The sequence below is a fragment of the Phyllopteryx taeniolatus genome, chromosome 3 (assembly GCF_024500385.1).
Source record: "Phyllopteryx taeniolatus isolate TA_2022b chromosome 3, UOR_Ptae_1.2, whole genome shotgun sequence".
Lineage (NCBI taxonomy): Eukaryota > Metazoa > Chordata > Actinopteri > Syngnathiformes > Syngnathidae > Phyllopteryx > Phyllopteryx taeniolatus.
The window spans coordinates 4,689,388-4,705,978 of NC_084504.1; the positions used below are offsets into that span (position 1 = coordinate 4,689,388).

A 16,591-nucleotide genomic window follows, 5' to 3' on the forward strand; every position below is an offset into this window, starting at 1 on the left:
TTTTGCACAACCGACCCACCTCACAGGATGATCTTAAAGACTCACTATATGGGACTGCACTGCTATGGCCGCATATGATGCATCCTTCTGCAGGCACAGCAGCACGATTAACAGCCCCCTGAATTTCAACGGAGGCAAAGGAGGGAAATTGTTTCGTGGCGCAGCTACCGGTCATAACGCCGAGGCTCAGAGGCTGGCTGGCCGCCACAGATGGCCTCTCTGCGGCCCGTGAGAACGTGTGCAATGTGCATCGCCGGGAACTCCCTCCTGATAGTTCCAAATGGCTGGGTTTTCAGAGCCTTCAGCAACACGCCGCCCCGACCCCCACCCCACAGCATCTGGAAGCTGAAAGAATGTCTGTTTGAAGCCTGATATCACATTCTCCATCCATTTTCCGTCCCGCTTAACTAGGGTCGTGGGCGTGCTGGCGCCTATCCCAGCTGACTCTGGGCGAGAGGCGGGGTACACCCTTGACTGGTCTCCAGCCAATCGCAGGGCAATCAGTCTGGCATGCATTCCAATCGCTGACTAATTACAAGCGATGATCCCCCCAAGCTGAGAACAATAGCACACTAGCCAATGACTTGAATACCTTCTACTGCAGATTTGAAAAGGACACTTTCACACCCGTCCGGCCGCACCCCCAATCACAATCACACCTCTGACTTCTGCGTTAACCATCCATGAACAGGATGTGAGACGCATCTTCAAACAACAAAAGATTAACAAAGCGGCAGGCCCAGACCATGTGTCCCCATCCTGCCTCAAAGTCCGTGCGGACCAGCTCGCTCCAGTTTTCACACAGATCTTCAATAGATCTCTGGAACTGTGCGAAGTACCATCTTGTTTCAAATGCTGCACCATCATTCCAGTCCCCAAGAAACCTGCAATCTCGGGTCTAAATGACTACAGGCCTGTCGCCTTGACATCTGTGGTCATGAAGTCCTTTGAACGTCTCGTGCTGGACCACCTCAAGAGCGTCACAGGTCCCCTGCTGGACCCCCTACAGTTTGCCTACCAAGCGAACAGGTCTGCGGATGATGCAGTGCTGGACTGCACTTCATCCTAGAACACCTCGACAGTGCAGGGACCTATGCGAGGATCCTGTTCGTGGACTTCAGCTCAGCGTTCAACACCATCATCCCTGAACTCCTTTCATCCAAGCTTCTCCAGCTCAGCGTCTCACTTGCCATCTGCCAGTAGACTTACAGCTTTCTGACAGGCAGGACACAGCAGGTCAGACTGGGGGAGGCCACCTCATCCACACGCTGCATCAGCACTGGGGCGCCCCAAGGTTGTGTCCTCTCTCCGCTGCTCTTCTCTCTCTACACGAACGACTGCACCTCAGCGCACCTGACTGTCAAACTCGTGAAGTTTGCAGATGACACCACTGTCATCGGCCTCATCAAGGACGGTGACGAGTCTGCATATCGACAGGAAGCGGAGCGGCTGGAGCTGTGAGGCAGCCGACACAACCTGGAGCGGAACACGCTCAAGACAGTAGAGATGATCGTAGACTTCAGGAGGCATCCTTCGCCACAGCTGCCCTTCACGTTCTCCAGCTGCCATGTGTCAACCGTCGAGACCTTCAAGTTCCTGGGAATTACAGTCTCTCAGGACCTGAAGTGGGCGACCAACATCAACTCCGTCCTCAAAAAGGCCCAGCAGAGGATGTACTTCCTGCGGCTTCTGAGAAAGCACGGCCTGCCACCGGAGCTGCTGAGGCAGTTCTACACAGCGGTCATCGAATCAGTCCTGTGTTCTTCCATCACAGTCTGGTTTGGTGCTGCTACAAAAAAGGACAAACTCCGACTGCAACGGACAATTAAAACTGCTGAAAAGATTGTCAGTACCCCCCTACCCACCCTTGAGGACTTGCACGCTGCTAGAACTAAGACAAGAGCGTGCAAAATCCTCTTGGACCCTACACATGCTGGTCACCAGCTCTTCCAGCTCCTTCCCTCAGGTAGGTGCTACCGATCAATGCAAACTAGAACTAGCAGACATTCCAACAGTTTCTTCCCTCTTGCGATCAACTTTTTAAACACCTAACCTACAATTCAATTGCAACATGCTGGCAATTGTTTGACTTGAGTTCGTTGTCACATTTCTGTGGGGCCAATTATACATTACTTGTGCACTCACTGTAGTTGTCTCGCCACGCTGCACTATTTGCATATCTGTTGTTGACCAATACTGGCCACTCATGCCAGAGTAGCATCTGCTCCATTTGCACACTGACTGAGGAGTATCTGCAACATTTGCACAACCAACATTGTCCCAGATTATCGCACTACTCGTCACTTTAAACCGCATACACTCCTTGAAGTCTCGGCGCCCTTTGCACAATGGTCATTGCACCGGACTATTGCAATATTAGTCATTTGAACTGCTCTAAGTGCTAGAGGACTCTGCATCTTTTTGCACAATTGTCAAAAAAAAAAAAAGTACCGGCATTACAAGATAGCTAGCAACGCTTTATTGCTCAGTGACTGTTTTTTGTCAATGTCTTTGTCTCAAAAGTCTGTTGTCGTACTAGAGCGGCTCCAACTACCGGAGACAAATTCCTTGTGTGTTTTTTGGACATACTTGGCAAATAAAGATGATTCTGATTTTGATACAAACAAACAACCATTCACACTCACATTCACACCTACGGCCAATTTAGATTTAACCAATCAATTAACTTACCATGCATGTTCTTGGGATGAGGGAGGAAACCGAAGTACCCGGAGAAAACCCACGCAGGCACGGGGAGAACATGCAAACTCCACACAGGCGAGGCTGGATTTGTGCCCAGGTCCTCAGAACTGTGAGGAATGTGTCAAATTCACATTTCGGTCACTTTACTGGGCCTTTAAGGTTTTTCCATATAGTGAGCGCCTATGGAGAGGAAAATGCTTAACGTCTATAAAAATCCTAAATATTGGGGTGAACTTTCCAATATTTTCAGAGGTTGAAGTGGGCGTGAGGAAATATGTCCACATAAATTCTGGTGTTGATTGATTACAGTTTTGGGACATTATGCAATTAATTATTATTATTATTTTTTTACGTTAAGTGTTTTAGACTGTCCCTGCTCACGAACAACAGAACACTACTTGAGTGAGTCAGTCTATTGCTAAAAAGAACAACACTTTTTCTTGTTCACTCTGCATTACATATGTTTGAAGTGCTGAAAACCAGTGCAAAAACTAAGAACAATTTAGTACTGAACTGTTGCGATATAGAGTTAAACTCTTTTCCACCATTTCAGTTAACCGTGTGTTTTGGCCGTGGGCTAAAATCCAGTCCAAGTACGCTTTTCGGCTTTCTGGCCTGAGTCGGCCCTCACCCACTGTATCAGTGGCTATCTGTCACAATTGCAAGTTACTTAGTAATAATATCTTGGTCCATTTCTACCACTACAACATGCAGTTAGCTCGCTATCTTGGAAGCCATCGTCGACATCATAGCTCGCTAGCCTGCTAGCCCACAAACCAGCGTCGTAGCTCGCAAGCCCGTTAGCCCGCGGACTGGCATTGGTGTCGTCCAATAAGTCACCACATCACTCTGTGTTGTGTCGTATGTGGGGCCACGTAACAGAGATAATTTTGAGAAAAGTTAACACTTAAAGTTAACACCCGACCAAGGATGACTCACTCCAAACTATCTTGTCTTAAAAAAAATTATCCTTTGCTCTGAGGGGTGTAAGAGTTAAATACTGTCGTCCCGATAATAGGGTTTGAAACGGGTATTGAACATATTCAAGCCCTGAACAGGCTCCAGTATGTCCAAAACTAAGCTGCTAGGGTCCTCACCCACACCAAGCCCTGGCAGCACATCACTAGTACACTCATCCACCTCAACTGGCTCCCAGTCAAGTCCCGCATCACATACAAAATCCTGCTCTTCACCTACTAATCGCTCCATGCACTTGCCCTCCCCCCAATACCAGTATCTTCATGTGTGGGGTCTGTAGCAGATAAATAATCTTTTAAGATTGAGAAATCCTTGTGTGTACCAGGCCTTAATATTTTCAGTGCGCATTCACACCACTTATGTGTATCCCTGAATATAGAATTAAAAAAGACTGCTTGACATGTGATCCACAGTATTACTCTCCTTGCAATCATAAAAAAGATATTTAAATCAATAAATGTGGTTTTGCCACTGCACATTCCCTGACTTCTCATGTCAGGGGAGAGGAAAGGTCAGTCTACTGCATTTCCTGGTGATCAATAAAGAAAGGCCACTTAAACTGACAGTGACCAGTAGAGCTAAATGATCTTACTGCTCTAAGGGTGGACGGAAAGCTATCCCAAATCCCGCTGGGAGCCATAGCTTACTTCTCATCTCGTCATGCTACGTCTCCTTTATGCCCTCGACCAAGTCCCACGGACAAGGCTTTGCCATTTATTCCTGTCACATCGCATAAAAGCAGACATCAATTAAGGACCACGGCTGAAGTCCTGACCCCAGTCTATTACAAAGGGGAGAAGAAAATAGATGAACATGGATGCTATCTCTACATTTCCTGCTCCAGAAGAAAGAAAAGGAAGATTTCTCCAGCTATATAGGCCATAATGTGTATTGAACGTTAGTCAATTAAATATACAACCCCAATTCCAATGAAGTTGGGACGTTGTGTTAAACAAATAAAAAAAGAATACAATGATCCCAAATCATGTTCAACCTATATTTAATTGAATACACGACAAAGAATCAGAATCATCTTTATTTGCCAAGTGTGTCCAAAAAACACACAAGGAATTTGTCTCCGGTGGTTGGAGCCACTCTAGTATGACAACAACAATTTGAAATGTGGACTCGTCGGACCACAGAACACTTTTCTACTTTGCATCAGTCCATCTTAGATGAGCACGGGCCCAAAGAAGCCGCCGAACTGTATTTACTGAGATTGGTTTTCTGAAGTGTTCCTGAGCCCATGTGGTGATATCCTTTACACATTGATGTCGGTTTTTGGTGCAGTCCCGCCTGAGGGATCGAAGGTCACGGGCATTCAATGTTGGTTTTTGGCCTTGCCGCTTACATGAAGTGATTTCTCCAGATTCTCTGAACCTTTTGATGATATTATGGACCGTAGATGATGAAATCCCTAAATTCCTTCCAGTTCTACGTTGAGGAACATTGTCCTTAAACTGTTCGACGATTTTCTCACGCACTTGTTCACAAAGAGGTGAACCTCGCCCCATCTTTGCTTGTGAATGACTGAGCAATTCAGGGAAGCTCCTTTTATACCCAATCATGGCACCCACCTGTTCCCAATTAGCCTGTTCACCTGTGGGATGTTCCAAACAGGTGTTTGATGAGCATTCCTCAACTTTCTCAGGTGGAACATTAAATATCTTGTCTTTGTAGTGTATTCAATTAAATATAGGTCGAACATGATTTGCAAATCATTGTATTCAGTTTTTATTTATGTTTAACACAACGTCCCAACTTCATTGGAATTGGGGTTGTAATACCAGCCTATGCTTCGAGTACAGTTACTAACACAAAAAATCTGATCCAAATAAACATATGACCTGTGTTCTGCACCAAAAAAATTATATGAATCCATAGAATCCCTGGTGTGCCCTCGGTGTAGCCTGATGGTATACAATCAACTGATTGGTGAAAATACACTTTTGAGTTTCTTGGTTCAAACTTAAAATTACTTACCACTGAGAATGTCACTATTGGTCCCCCAAAAGTCTGCAGCCTTTGATGGTCTATTGTAGAACTCATCTCTGTTTGCAGCCAAAATTAGCCTTGGGAGAAAGCGGTCATCTTGTTAGTCTCTTTGCTGATTCAGGTAGTCATTTCTATACGTTTCTGGAGTGAATTTACAAATGCATCATCACTGACCCCACAAGATATTCTTTCACCTTTATATCATAATAGTGTATCCCACTTCAAATATTTTTCTTGGCATAGGAGTATCACAACCCATTATATTAGTTGTTTAATCTATTGTGCAACATGTAAATGAGTTTTCACCGTAATGTCCAACATTTTTTAAATCATTGCTCAGTGCTGTTATCGTACATACTGTACACATGGACTGAAAGGTATAATTAAATGCCCCTTCAATAAAAACCTACATAATCTCACAGCAATTCTATGCTTTTAATCAAACTCACACACACATCATTCATGATACAGTACATAAAATATACCAGCTGGAGCGAGTGTACTGGACATACAAATCATTTCATTATGCAGTATTTATTCTTCTATTTATAATGAATGAAGTCCATGAATAGTTGTTTTTTTCCAATTAATATCTGCAACACAATAATGTGTCTATACAAGCACACAAAGAACAAGCTGTTTGGAATGGTTGAACAATACAGCTTTCATCAACTAATGTCTAAAGCAACTGGAGAAACGCACATACAGTACACACACACACACCAATCCCAACTGACTTGGGGCAGGAGGTGGGGTACACCCTGAACTGGTCGCCGCAGGGCACATATAAACAAACAACTATTCACCCTCCCATTCACACCGACGGGCAATTTAGAGTCTTCAATCAACCTATCGTGCATGTTTTTGGCATGTGGGAGGAAACCGAACATGCAAACTCCACACAGGCAAGGCCAGATTTGAACGGATTGGATCCTCAGAACTGTGAGGCAGATGTGCTAACCAGTCGGCCACCGTGCCGTCCCACTTGTATTTATTCAACTACCAAAACTCAACCTTAAAATATAACTTAAAAACAACAATCAAAAAATAAATGAGCAACAAGTAAAATAATAATATATTAAAATAATATAACTTAAATAAATAAATAAATAAATACATGCATTCATGGCTAAAGAGGTACCAATGCTTTTAGCCACGACTGTATTGTCTTTGTCTACTAATGTTGTCATTATTTTGCATATAGCAAATAGAAATAACTTTGGTAATCCAAATTGACCTAAAACAGGTAAAGTGTAGTCTGATTTCATGTCACAGTCGTGACAAAAAAGCGTGCGTCTTTTTATACAGTCAATGACTGTATCTGCTGTTCCTGCTGTGTGCGCCTTGGCCTCTTAGGAGCATTGTGGTACGATGCATGCATGGAGCTACTCATTTAATGGAAGCTAAAAAAGAGTAGAAGAAGAAAGTCACGATATAACATTAATAAACTTGTTTTTTACAGATTAGGAAGAATATATACCCATGAGAATTGTTATACTACCTGTCTGTATGTGTTACTATGGCGCTTGTGTGTGTATATTCGTTATTTGAAGGTAAATCCCTCTCATGACAAAATGCTAATATTAGCTAGCCCTCAATAGGGTTTTCCATTGACGGTTAGGATTAAACTGGCGATTTTTAAAACGATGTGTGTCTTGTATTTAAATATGAAATGAGGGTAATTATTTTTGTTGTGAGCTTTGTTGTGAGCTGAGTTTTACAGTAAACTCCAACTGGGGTGTCAGTCAACAGCTTAAGGCAAGTTCAGGGATAGAAGAATAATATTCGACAGGCGGCAAATTATGAGCTACTGTATGAGGCTAGCGGCGTTTCAGTGATAAAAGAATTTCAGACCGACACTGAAAATGATCCTCCAGTTCTGTCAGGTTGGATGGTGAACGTTGGTGGGCAGCCATTTTCAGGTCTTTGCAGAGATGCTCAATTGGGTTTAAGTCAGGGCTCTGGGTGGGCCATTCAAGAACAGTCACTGAGTCGTTCTGAAGCCACTCCTTCGGTATTTTAGCTGTGTGCTTATGGTCATTGTTTTTTTGAAGGTGAACCTTTGGCCCAGTCTGAGGTTCTGAGGACTCAGGAGAAGGTTTTCGTCCAGGATATCCCTGTACTTGGCCGCTTTCATCTTTTCTTCTATTGCAAACAAGTCTCACTGTCCCTGCAGCTAAAAAACATATCCACAGCATGATACTGCCACCACCATGCTTCACTGTTGGGACTGTATTGGACAGCTGATGAGCAGTGCCTGGTTTTCTCCACACATACCACTTAGAATTAAGGCCAAAAAGTTCTGTCTTGGTCTCATCAGACCAGAGAATCTTATTTCTCACCATTTTGGAGTCCTTCAAGTGTTTTTTAGCAAACTCCATGCGGGTTTTCATGTGTCTTGCCATAAAGCCCCGACTGGTGCATGACTGATTTTCTAGAACTTTCGCCCATCTCCCGACGGCATCTCTGGAGCTCAGCCACAGTGATCTTTGGGTTCTTCTTTACCTCTCTCACCAAGGCTCTTCTCCCCCAATTGCTCAGTTTGGCCGGTTGGCCAGCTCTAGGAAGGGTTCTGATCGTCCCAAACGTCTTCCATTTCAGGATTATGGAGGCCACTGTGCTCTTAGGAACCTTAAGTGCAGCTTTTTTGTAACTTGGCCAGATTTGTGCCTTGCCACAATTCTGTCTCTGAGCTCTTCAGGCAGTTCCTTTGACCTCATGATTCTCATTTGCTCTGACATGCACTGTGAGGGGTAAGGCCTTATAAAGACAGGTGTGTGGCTTTCTTAATGAAGTCAATCACTATAATCCAACACAGCTGGACTCCAATGAAGGTGTAGAACCATCTCAAGGATGATCAGAAGAAATGGATAGCAAAGGGTCTGAATACTTATGGCTGTGTGATATTTCAGTTTTTCTTTTTTAATAAATCAGCAAAGATTTTTTTTTCTGTCAATATGGGGTGCTGTGTGTACATTAATGAGGAAAAAAATTAACAAATGATTTTAACAAATGGCTGCCATATAACAAAGAGTAAAAAATTTAAGGGGGTCTGAAAACTTTACGTACCCACTGTATGTGTGTGTGTATATATACACACACACACACACACACACACACACACACACACACACACAGTGGCTTCAAACAAAAGGTGCTCTGTCCTGAGTTGTTTACCACATCTAGATGTAAATACCATGAAATAAAAGCTGGAAATCTGACCTTTTGTCTCATATTCATCTTTTGATCTGAAACCCAAATGTCTTCAGTATACAACAAAAACAAAGGAATTGACCTTGCCGTTCCCATACTTTTGGAAGGGACTGTATTTAACGTTTACCTGAAACATAAATTAATGAATATTAAGTATATTGGGTAAGTTACACACAGATTGCCTTTTAGTTCGTAGTTTTGATATTGACACCGGTTATAAAGGACCCTGAGTCAAATGTTAATTTTAGTACATGCTGCAGGTTGCTAAGAAAATGGATGTTCATAATTTGGAAACCCCTCATTTAAACCATACAAACGTTTTGACCCAGCCGCCTAAAAGAATTGGAATTGAGAATCGTTTGGAACTGGAATCGAAATGAGAAACTGGAATCGGGACCGGAATCGCTTAAATTCAAATGAAGATGAGCTGCTGACTGATCAGAAAATGGTTTTATTTACTGTAAACTTATAAAGATAAGCATCATGCATCCGTGTCCTTCTTCCCTTGCTGAGGTGACGTAAGCAGGTTGCCACATCAAAGGTAGCCACTGATTGCGTCCTTTGAGCTTTACAAATAATTTAAAAAAGGTTTTCCGAGGCATCCTCAGCATTTTATTTTTTTATTGATGTGCTCTAATTCAGGAGTCATTTCAGCCCTACAGCATACATTGTGGAAATCTTGATAGAAACGATGGACGCCAAATGGCACAATAGACATTTTTCTATCGTCTCCGTGATATATATCGCTATATTGCCCAGCTCTGTTTGCCATCAAAATACCAAGTGACGTATAGTGTACCCTTTCCATTACCAACACTGCTTCATGAGACAAAAGACACACTGTCCCCCCCCTTAAAAAACTGTATTCACTGTGCCTCCATTTGTTACTTTGCCTTCCTTTTGCGTCAGTTTCTCTCTTCTTGGAAAATTAACAAAATCAATGTCCATTATGGGAGATGTAGTTTATGGTAAACATAAGGTGGATTAGAACTGGAAGAATTTTTATTGTGAATTACTTGCCATGTTATATACACACAAACACGGATTTTGACCAATTAATTTGGATAGACTCGACACCATAGTGTAGAGGGTTTTTACAACAACAAAATTCTGTACTATAGACTTTTATTTGACTTTTCTAGGCATGTTAGGCTCTGGTGGGTGGCGGGCCACGATTTGTTTGATGATTAGTTATACAATTATTATACTTTTATAGTCTTGTATTGTTTTTGACAAGTTCAAAGACTGTATACAGAGAGAGGTGAAATCTTACTGTAATGAATTATTGTTAAAGGCACCAGTCTTATTTCACAGATATGAGTATTTTAACAACTTAAATACAAACATGATACAGTACAGTAAGTAATCAGGCGAATAATGGTACACCAGTCATATCTGTCACCATCTGTTGTTAGTATCTAAATTGAAAATAAGCGGGCGTGACCTTTTAGTGTGTAATGCAAACGTGTGCACTACTGCACAATGAGCCATCTGTACGAGTTAGGGTGTGATGTGGAGCCGGGCTTTATATAAATCCCCTGAAGGCTGAGAGCCAATGTCCTACCTGGACAAAGTCCATCTCTGTCCTTGTTTCTGGGATTCTGACCCTGCCGAAGGATATTAGATCAGAGGTGTTTGTGCACTGACTCAGACATCAACCCGAGGAAAGGTGAAACATAGTGTGTCCTCATTCAGTAACAGCAGCGCTATATATAGACCAGTAGTTGCTACAGTATTGATGTGTAATTCTTAAAGACTGCTGCATACTATAATGTTATAAAAGAAAATATTAAAGTTTTAACAATTGTGTGACCCATTATAGTACATAGATCCACCAAGAAGAAAAAAAAAACATTAATGCTAACTGGACTCATTACTAATCAGTCACAGTGCTGACACATTCACACTGATTTTTCCACCAATGCTAAATAAAAATCGAACTCATATTTTAACAACAACAACAAAAATGGCAATTCAACTATAACGCTTTTCTGAGGTAAGAAAGAATGCAATTCATACCCACAGCACTAAATGGCGAAAATAAGATAAATGAGGTACGGTAAATTGATTTGCGTCCACCACAAATGTGGCCTGAAGATTTTAAGAAACTGATTCTGTGATGTGATTATGTTTCATTTCCCCTCTATTCGTCGAATAGGAGAAAAAAGTCCTCACTTTTTCCATGATACACCTCACAATTTCAATTTCTGCTCAAATGTGATTTTGCCCACCGGGTCTGATAACACTTGATCTTGTGTGTGGCATCACTAAAGTTTGTTTTCCAGAGCAGCAAAGGCTCACATAACACTGCGCTAACAAGCTACCATGCTGTGCCTTTGATGCTCAGAGGTTGACCTCGAGTACATCCGTTGGGGCTGATCTATTTCTTCTCTGCAAAAACTACGTTCCCATCGTCCAAGATTAAATAGGGGCCCAATATAGTAAAGTTTTTAGAGGTCGATACATTTCACTGGCCTTTAAAACACAGTATTCCCCCCCAAAAAATACAACCCCAATTCCAATGAAGTTGGGACGTTATGTTAAACATAAATAAAAACAGAATACAATGATCTGCAAATCATGTTCAACCTATATTTGATTGAATATACAACAAAGACAAGCTATTTAACGTTCAAACTGATAAACCTTATTGTTTTTAGCAAATAATCATTAACTTAGAATTTTATGGCTGCAACACATTCCAAAAAAGCTGGGACAGGTGGCAAAAAAGACAAAAAAGAAAAGTTGAGGAATGCTCATCAAACACCTGTTTGGAACATCCCACAGGTGAACAGGCTAATTGGGAACAGGTGGGTGCCATGATTGGGTATAGAAGGAGCTTCCCTGAATGGCTCAGTCATCCACAAGCAAAGATGGGGCGAGGTTCACCTCTTTGTGTAGAAGTGCGTGAGAAAATATTCACACAGTTTAAGGACAATGTTCCTCAACTTACAATTGCAAGCGATTTAATCATCTATGGTCCATAATATCATCAAAAGGTTCAGAGAATCTGGAGAAATCACTGCATGTAAGCGGCAAGGCCAAAAAGCAACATTGAATGCCCGTTACCTTCGATCCCTCAGGCGGCACTGCACCAAAAACTGACATCAATGTGCAACGGATATCACCACATGGGCTCAGGAACACTTCAGAAAACCAACGTCAGTAAATACAGTTCGGCGCTACATCCGTAAATGCAACTTGAAACTCTACTATGCAAAGCAAAAACCTTTTATCAACAACACCCAGAAACGGCGCCGGCTTCTCTGGGCCCGTGCTCATCTAAGATGGACTGATGCAAAGTGGAAAAGTGTTCTGTGGTCCGACGAGTCCACATTTCAAATTGTTTTTGGAAATTGTGGACGTCGTGTCCTCTGGGCCAAAGAGGAAAAGAACTATCCGGACTGTTATGGACGCAAAGTTCAAAAGCCAGCATTTGTGATGGTATGGGCCTGTGTTAGTGCCAATGGCATGGGTAACCTACACATCTGTGAAGGCACCATTAATGCTAAAAGGTACATACAGGTTTTGGAGAAACATATGCTGCCATCCAAGCAACGTCTTTTTATGGACGCCCCTGCTTGTTTCAGCAAGACAATGCCAAACCACATTCTGCACGTGTTACAACAGCGTGGCTTTGTAGTAAAAGAGTGCAGGTACTAGACAGGCTTGCCTGCAGTCCAGACCTGTCTCCCATTGAAAATGTGTGGCGCATTATGAAGCATAAAATACGACAACGGAGACCCGGACTGTTGAACAGCTGAAGCTGTACATCAAGCAATAATGGGAAAGAATTCCACCTACAAAGCTTCAACAATGTTCCCAAACGTTTTTTGAATGTTGTTAAAAGAAAAGGTGATGTAACACAGTGGTAAACATGACCCTGTCCCAGCTTTTTTGGAATGTGTTGCAGCCATAAAATTTTAAGTTAATGATTATTTGCTGAAGACATTATAGTTGATCAGTTTGAACATTAGATAGCTTGTCTTTGTAGTGTATTCAATTAAATATAGGTTGAACATGATTTGCAAATAATTGTATTCTGTTTTTATTTATGTTTAACACAATGTCCCAACTTCATTGGAATTGGGGTTGTAAACGGGTGAAATGTAAGATTGCGGTGTGCTATTCAATAGTTAGTTCAACACCACTGAAAACGTCAGCCATCTATCTAGCCTTCCATTTTGAAAAAAATGTCCTGTTCAGGCTCACATTTACTCTTGATTCAATATCAAATCAGACTATCGGTATGCATGTGTACCTAATGAAGTGGGCTGTGAGTGTATATTGTGTGAAAAGTATATACAGTCATGAAAAAGAAAATATTAGACCACCCTTGTTTCTTCTTTCTTCAATTTCTTGTTCATATTAATGCATAGTGCCACTGAATGTATATTACCTGAGGAACATGACAAACATTTGATACCATAATACTTTGTTCTATTATACATGCTAAAGCTTAAATTGTAACTTGTATTCACAGTCAGTGATTATGGTTACTACCAAGAAAACCATGGAAAATAGCTAGATATCAGATCTTAAAGCAAACTTTTATGAGCTATTTTGGTTGTCATCATTTTATTTTTCCAAACAAATGTACCTTTAGTTATACCAGGGATTAAAAATGAATAAGAAACTGAACAAGGGAAGACTAATATTTTTTTCCACGAGTATGTGTGTGTGTGGATGTGTGTGTTAGGAGTAACAACAATAAATAAATAAAACCCAAGTTTGTTTCAGCTTGAGGTCACGAACAGATGCCCAGACATTCTCCTTCAGGATTTTTTGATAGAAAGCAGAATTCATGGTTCCATTTATCTTCTAGGTCCTGAAGCAGCAAAACACCCCCAGACCATCACACTACCACCACCATATTTTACTGTTGGTATGATGTTCTTTTTCTGAAATGTGGTGTTACTTTCATGCCCGATGTAATGGGACACACACCTTCTAAAAGTTCAACTTTTGTCTTGTCAGACCACAGAGTACTTCCCCAAAAGTCTTTGGGATCATCAACATGTCTTCTGGAAAAATTGAGTCAAGTCTTAAATGTTCTTTTTGCTCAGAAGTGGTTTTCGTCTTGCAACTCTGTCATGCAGGCTATTTTTGCCTAGTCTCTTTCTTGTGCTGGAGTCATGAACATACAAAATACAATCAAGAAGGGGGCAAACACTTTATCGCACCACTTTAAAACATCTTAAACTCTTCTGGAAAGGCTACACAAGGTTTAGGAGTGTGTTTATGGGAATTTAAGACCATTTTCCCAGAAGCGCATTTGTGAGGTTACACATTGATGTTGGACGAGAAAGCCTGGTTTTCAAGTCTTCGCTCTAAAAGTGTTCTAACGGATTAAGGTCAGGATTGTGCAGGACAGTCAAATTCATCCACATCAAACTCTCTCATCCATGTCTTTATGAATCTTGATTTGTGCATTGATGCACAGTCATGTTGGAACAGGAATCTCTAAACTGTTCCCACAAAGTTGGAAATGTCCAAAGTTTTAGCCCCTGATCTCCAGTGGAAGGAACTCTGAATGCCTCAGCATACCAAGAGATTTTGGATAGTCAAACAGTTTGGGGATTACCACTTCCTGTTCCAACATGTCTTAGAGCCAGTGCACAATGCAAGGTCTATCAAGACATAGAGGAAAGAATTTGGTATGGATGAAGTTGACTCACCTGCACAGGGTCCTGCCCTTAACCCGATAGAACACCTTTGAGTTTATTTTGAGTGGACAGTGAGCCAGACCTTCTCGTTCAACATCAGTGTCTTCTTCTTCTTTTCCTTTCGGCTTGTCCCATTAGGGGTCGCCGCAGCGTGTCATCCTTTTCCATGTAAGCCTATCTCCTGCATTCTCTTCTCTAACACCAACTACTCTCATGTTTTTCCTCACGACATCCATCAACCTTCTCTTTGGTCTTCCTCTAGCTCTCTTCCCTTGCAGCTCCATCCTCAGCACCCTTCTACCAATATATTCCCTCTCTTTCCTCTGGACGTGTCCGAATCATCGAAGTCTGCTTTCACTAACTTTGTCTCTAAAACATCTAAACTTGGCTGCCCCTCTGATGAGCTCATTTTTAATTGTATCCAACCTGATTACTCCTAGAGTGAACCTCAACATCTTAATTTCCGCCACCTCCAGCTCTGCTTTCTGTTCTCTCTTCAGTGTCTCTAATCCATACATCATGGCTGGCCTCAACACTGTCTTATAAACCTTCCCCTTCATCCTAGCAGACTCTTCTGTCACATAACACACCTGACACCTTCCTCCACCCGTTCCAACCTGCTTGGCCCTGTTTCTTCACTTCCTGACCACACTCACCATTGCTCTGGACTGTTGACCTAAAGTATTTAAAGTCCTCCACCCTCACTATCTCTTCTACCTGTAGCCTCACTCTTCCCCCTCCACCCCCCTCTCATTTATGCACATATATACTGTCTTACTTCAGCTAATCATTCCTCTACTTTCCAGTTTATGCCTCCATCTTTCTAACTGTTCCTCCACCTGCTCCCTGCTTTTACTGCAGATCACAATGACATCATGGTCCACGGGGATTCCAGTCTAACCTCACCTGTTGGCCTATCCGTCTTAGTTCAACATCAGTGTGTGACCTCACAAATATGCTCCTGGAAGAATGGGCAAATATTTCCATAAACTCACTCCTAAACCTTGTTGAAAGCCTACCCACAAGAGTTGTAGCTGTTATAGCTGCAAAGGGTGGACCCATATCTAGGGGTGTCCCGATCCAATCTTTGAGATTGGAAATCTGTCCGATGTCAGCAAAAACACGAGTATAGGATCGGACTGGATCTAAAATGTCTAATTTTGCCACTCTTATCGAAGCAGTCCGTTCCATGCTCCGCTCCAGCACTTTTATCCAGCGGCGCCCGGACAGCATGCAGAGTCCACGTGATCACAACAACGGGTTGCAAGCAGTAAGGGCCAATCCCAATTCTACCCCTTAGCCCTTCCTCTTGGTCTTACCCCTTCCCCTTAGCCCTTCGTTTGAAGGGCCAAGATGAAGGGGTAAATGGCACTAGGAATTGGGACAACACATCGTCACCCCTCGCCCAACCCTGCTGGCTGTGTTGACGACAGAAGCGAAATTGTTTACACTTGTAAGATGCCGTCTTGTATCAGATGAATGTTACTATTATCATAAATTGCCTTTTTAATTTAAATGTGAAGTTTCTGGTATTTTAAAATTGTTTGTAATCAATGTTTCCTACCACGTGACAGGGTGCATACATTTCCATTATTTCATCTTTATCTACAATAAAAACACATTTTTATAGAAGGAACATATTTTGACAAACTAACTTTATGGCCTAATGTGGGCCCATAACACCACCAACAACCATCACAAAGCACATAACCAAAAATTTGTAAACACCTAAAAAAGAAAATAAACAGAATCGAACACAAAATAACTTTATTGTGACTGTCACAGGAACAGTGAAAAGCAGTATGGCATCTCACAATTTGCAGCGCTGAGGTAAAACATAATCATGCAATTATCAAAGAGACACACTTATTTACAGAACATACAGTTACTGACATTTGGTAAAACTTCCATATTATGATACGGTAGTAGTGTGATTATTTATATTTAGACATTGCAGATTTTTTCTTTGAAAGTTTTTAAATATGTATAAGAAATGCATCGAACGTATGATCATCCATCCATCCATGCATTATCTT

At 41.9% G+C, this 16,591-nt stretch overlaps 1 protein-coding gene across 3 annotated transcripts in view; it reads right to left on the reverse strand.

The window, feature by feature from the left end:
• tango2 (transport and golgi organization 2 homolog (Drosophila)) overlaps nucleotides 1-16,591 on the reverse strand; it is a 51,889-nt gene that overhangs the window by 27,148 nt on the left and 8,150 nt on the right. For 2 of the 3 annotated variants that reach the window (XM_061766559.1, XM_061766560.1), the window contains one exon: nucleotides 5,665-5,753. In XM_061766559.1, coding sequence (XP_061622543.1) covers nucleotides 5,665-5,753 — 89 coding nt within the window. Of the gene's footprint in view, nucleotides 1-2,691; nucleotides 2,811-5,664; nucleotides 5,754-16,591 lie in introns of those variants that run through there. The other variant, XM_061766561.1, reaches the window with a different exon arrangement.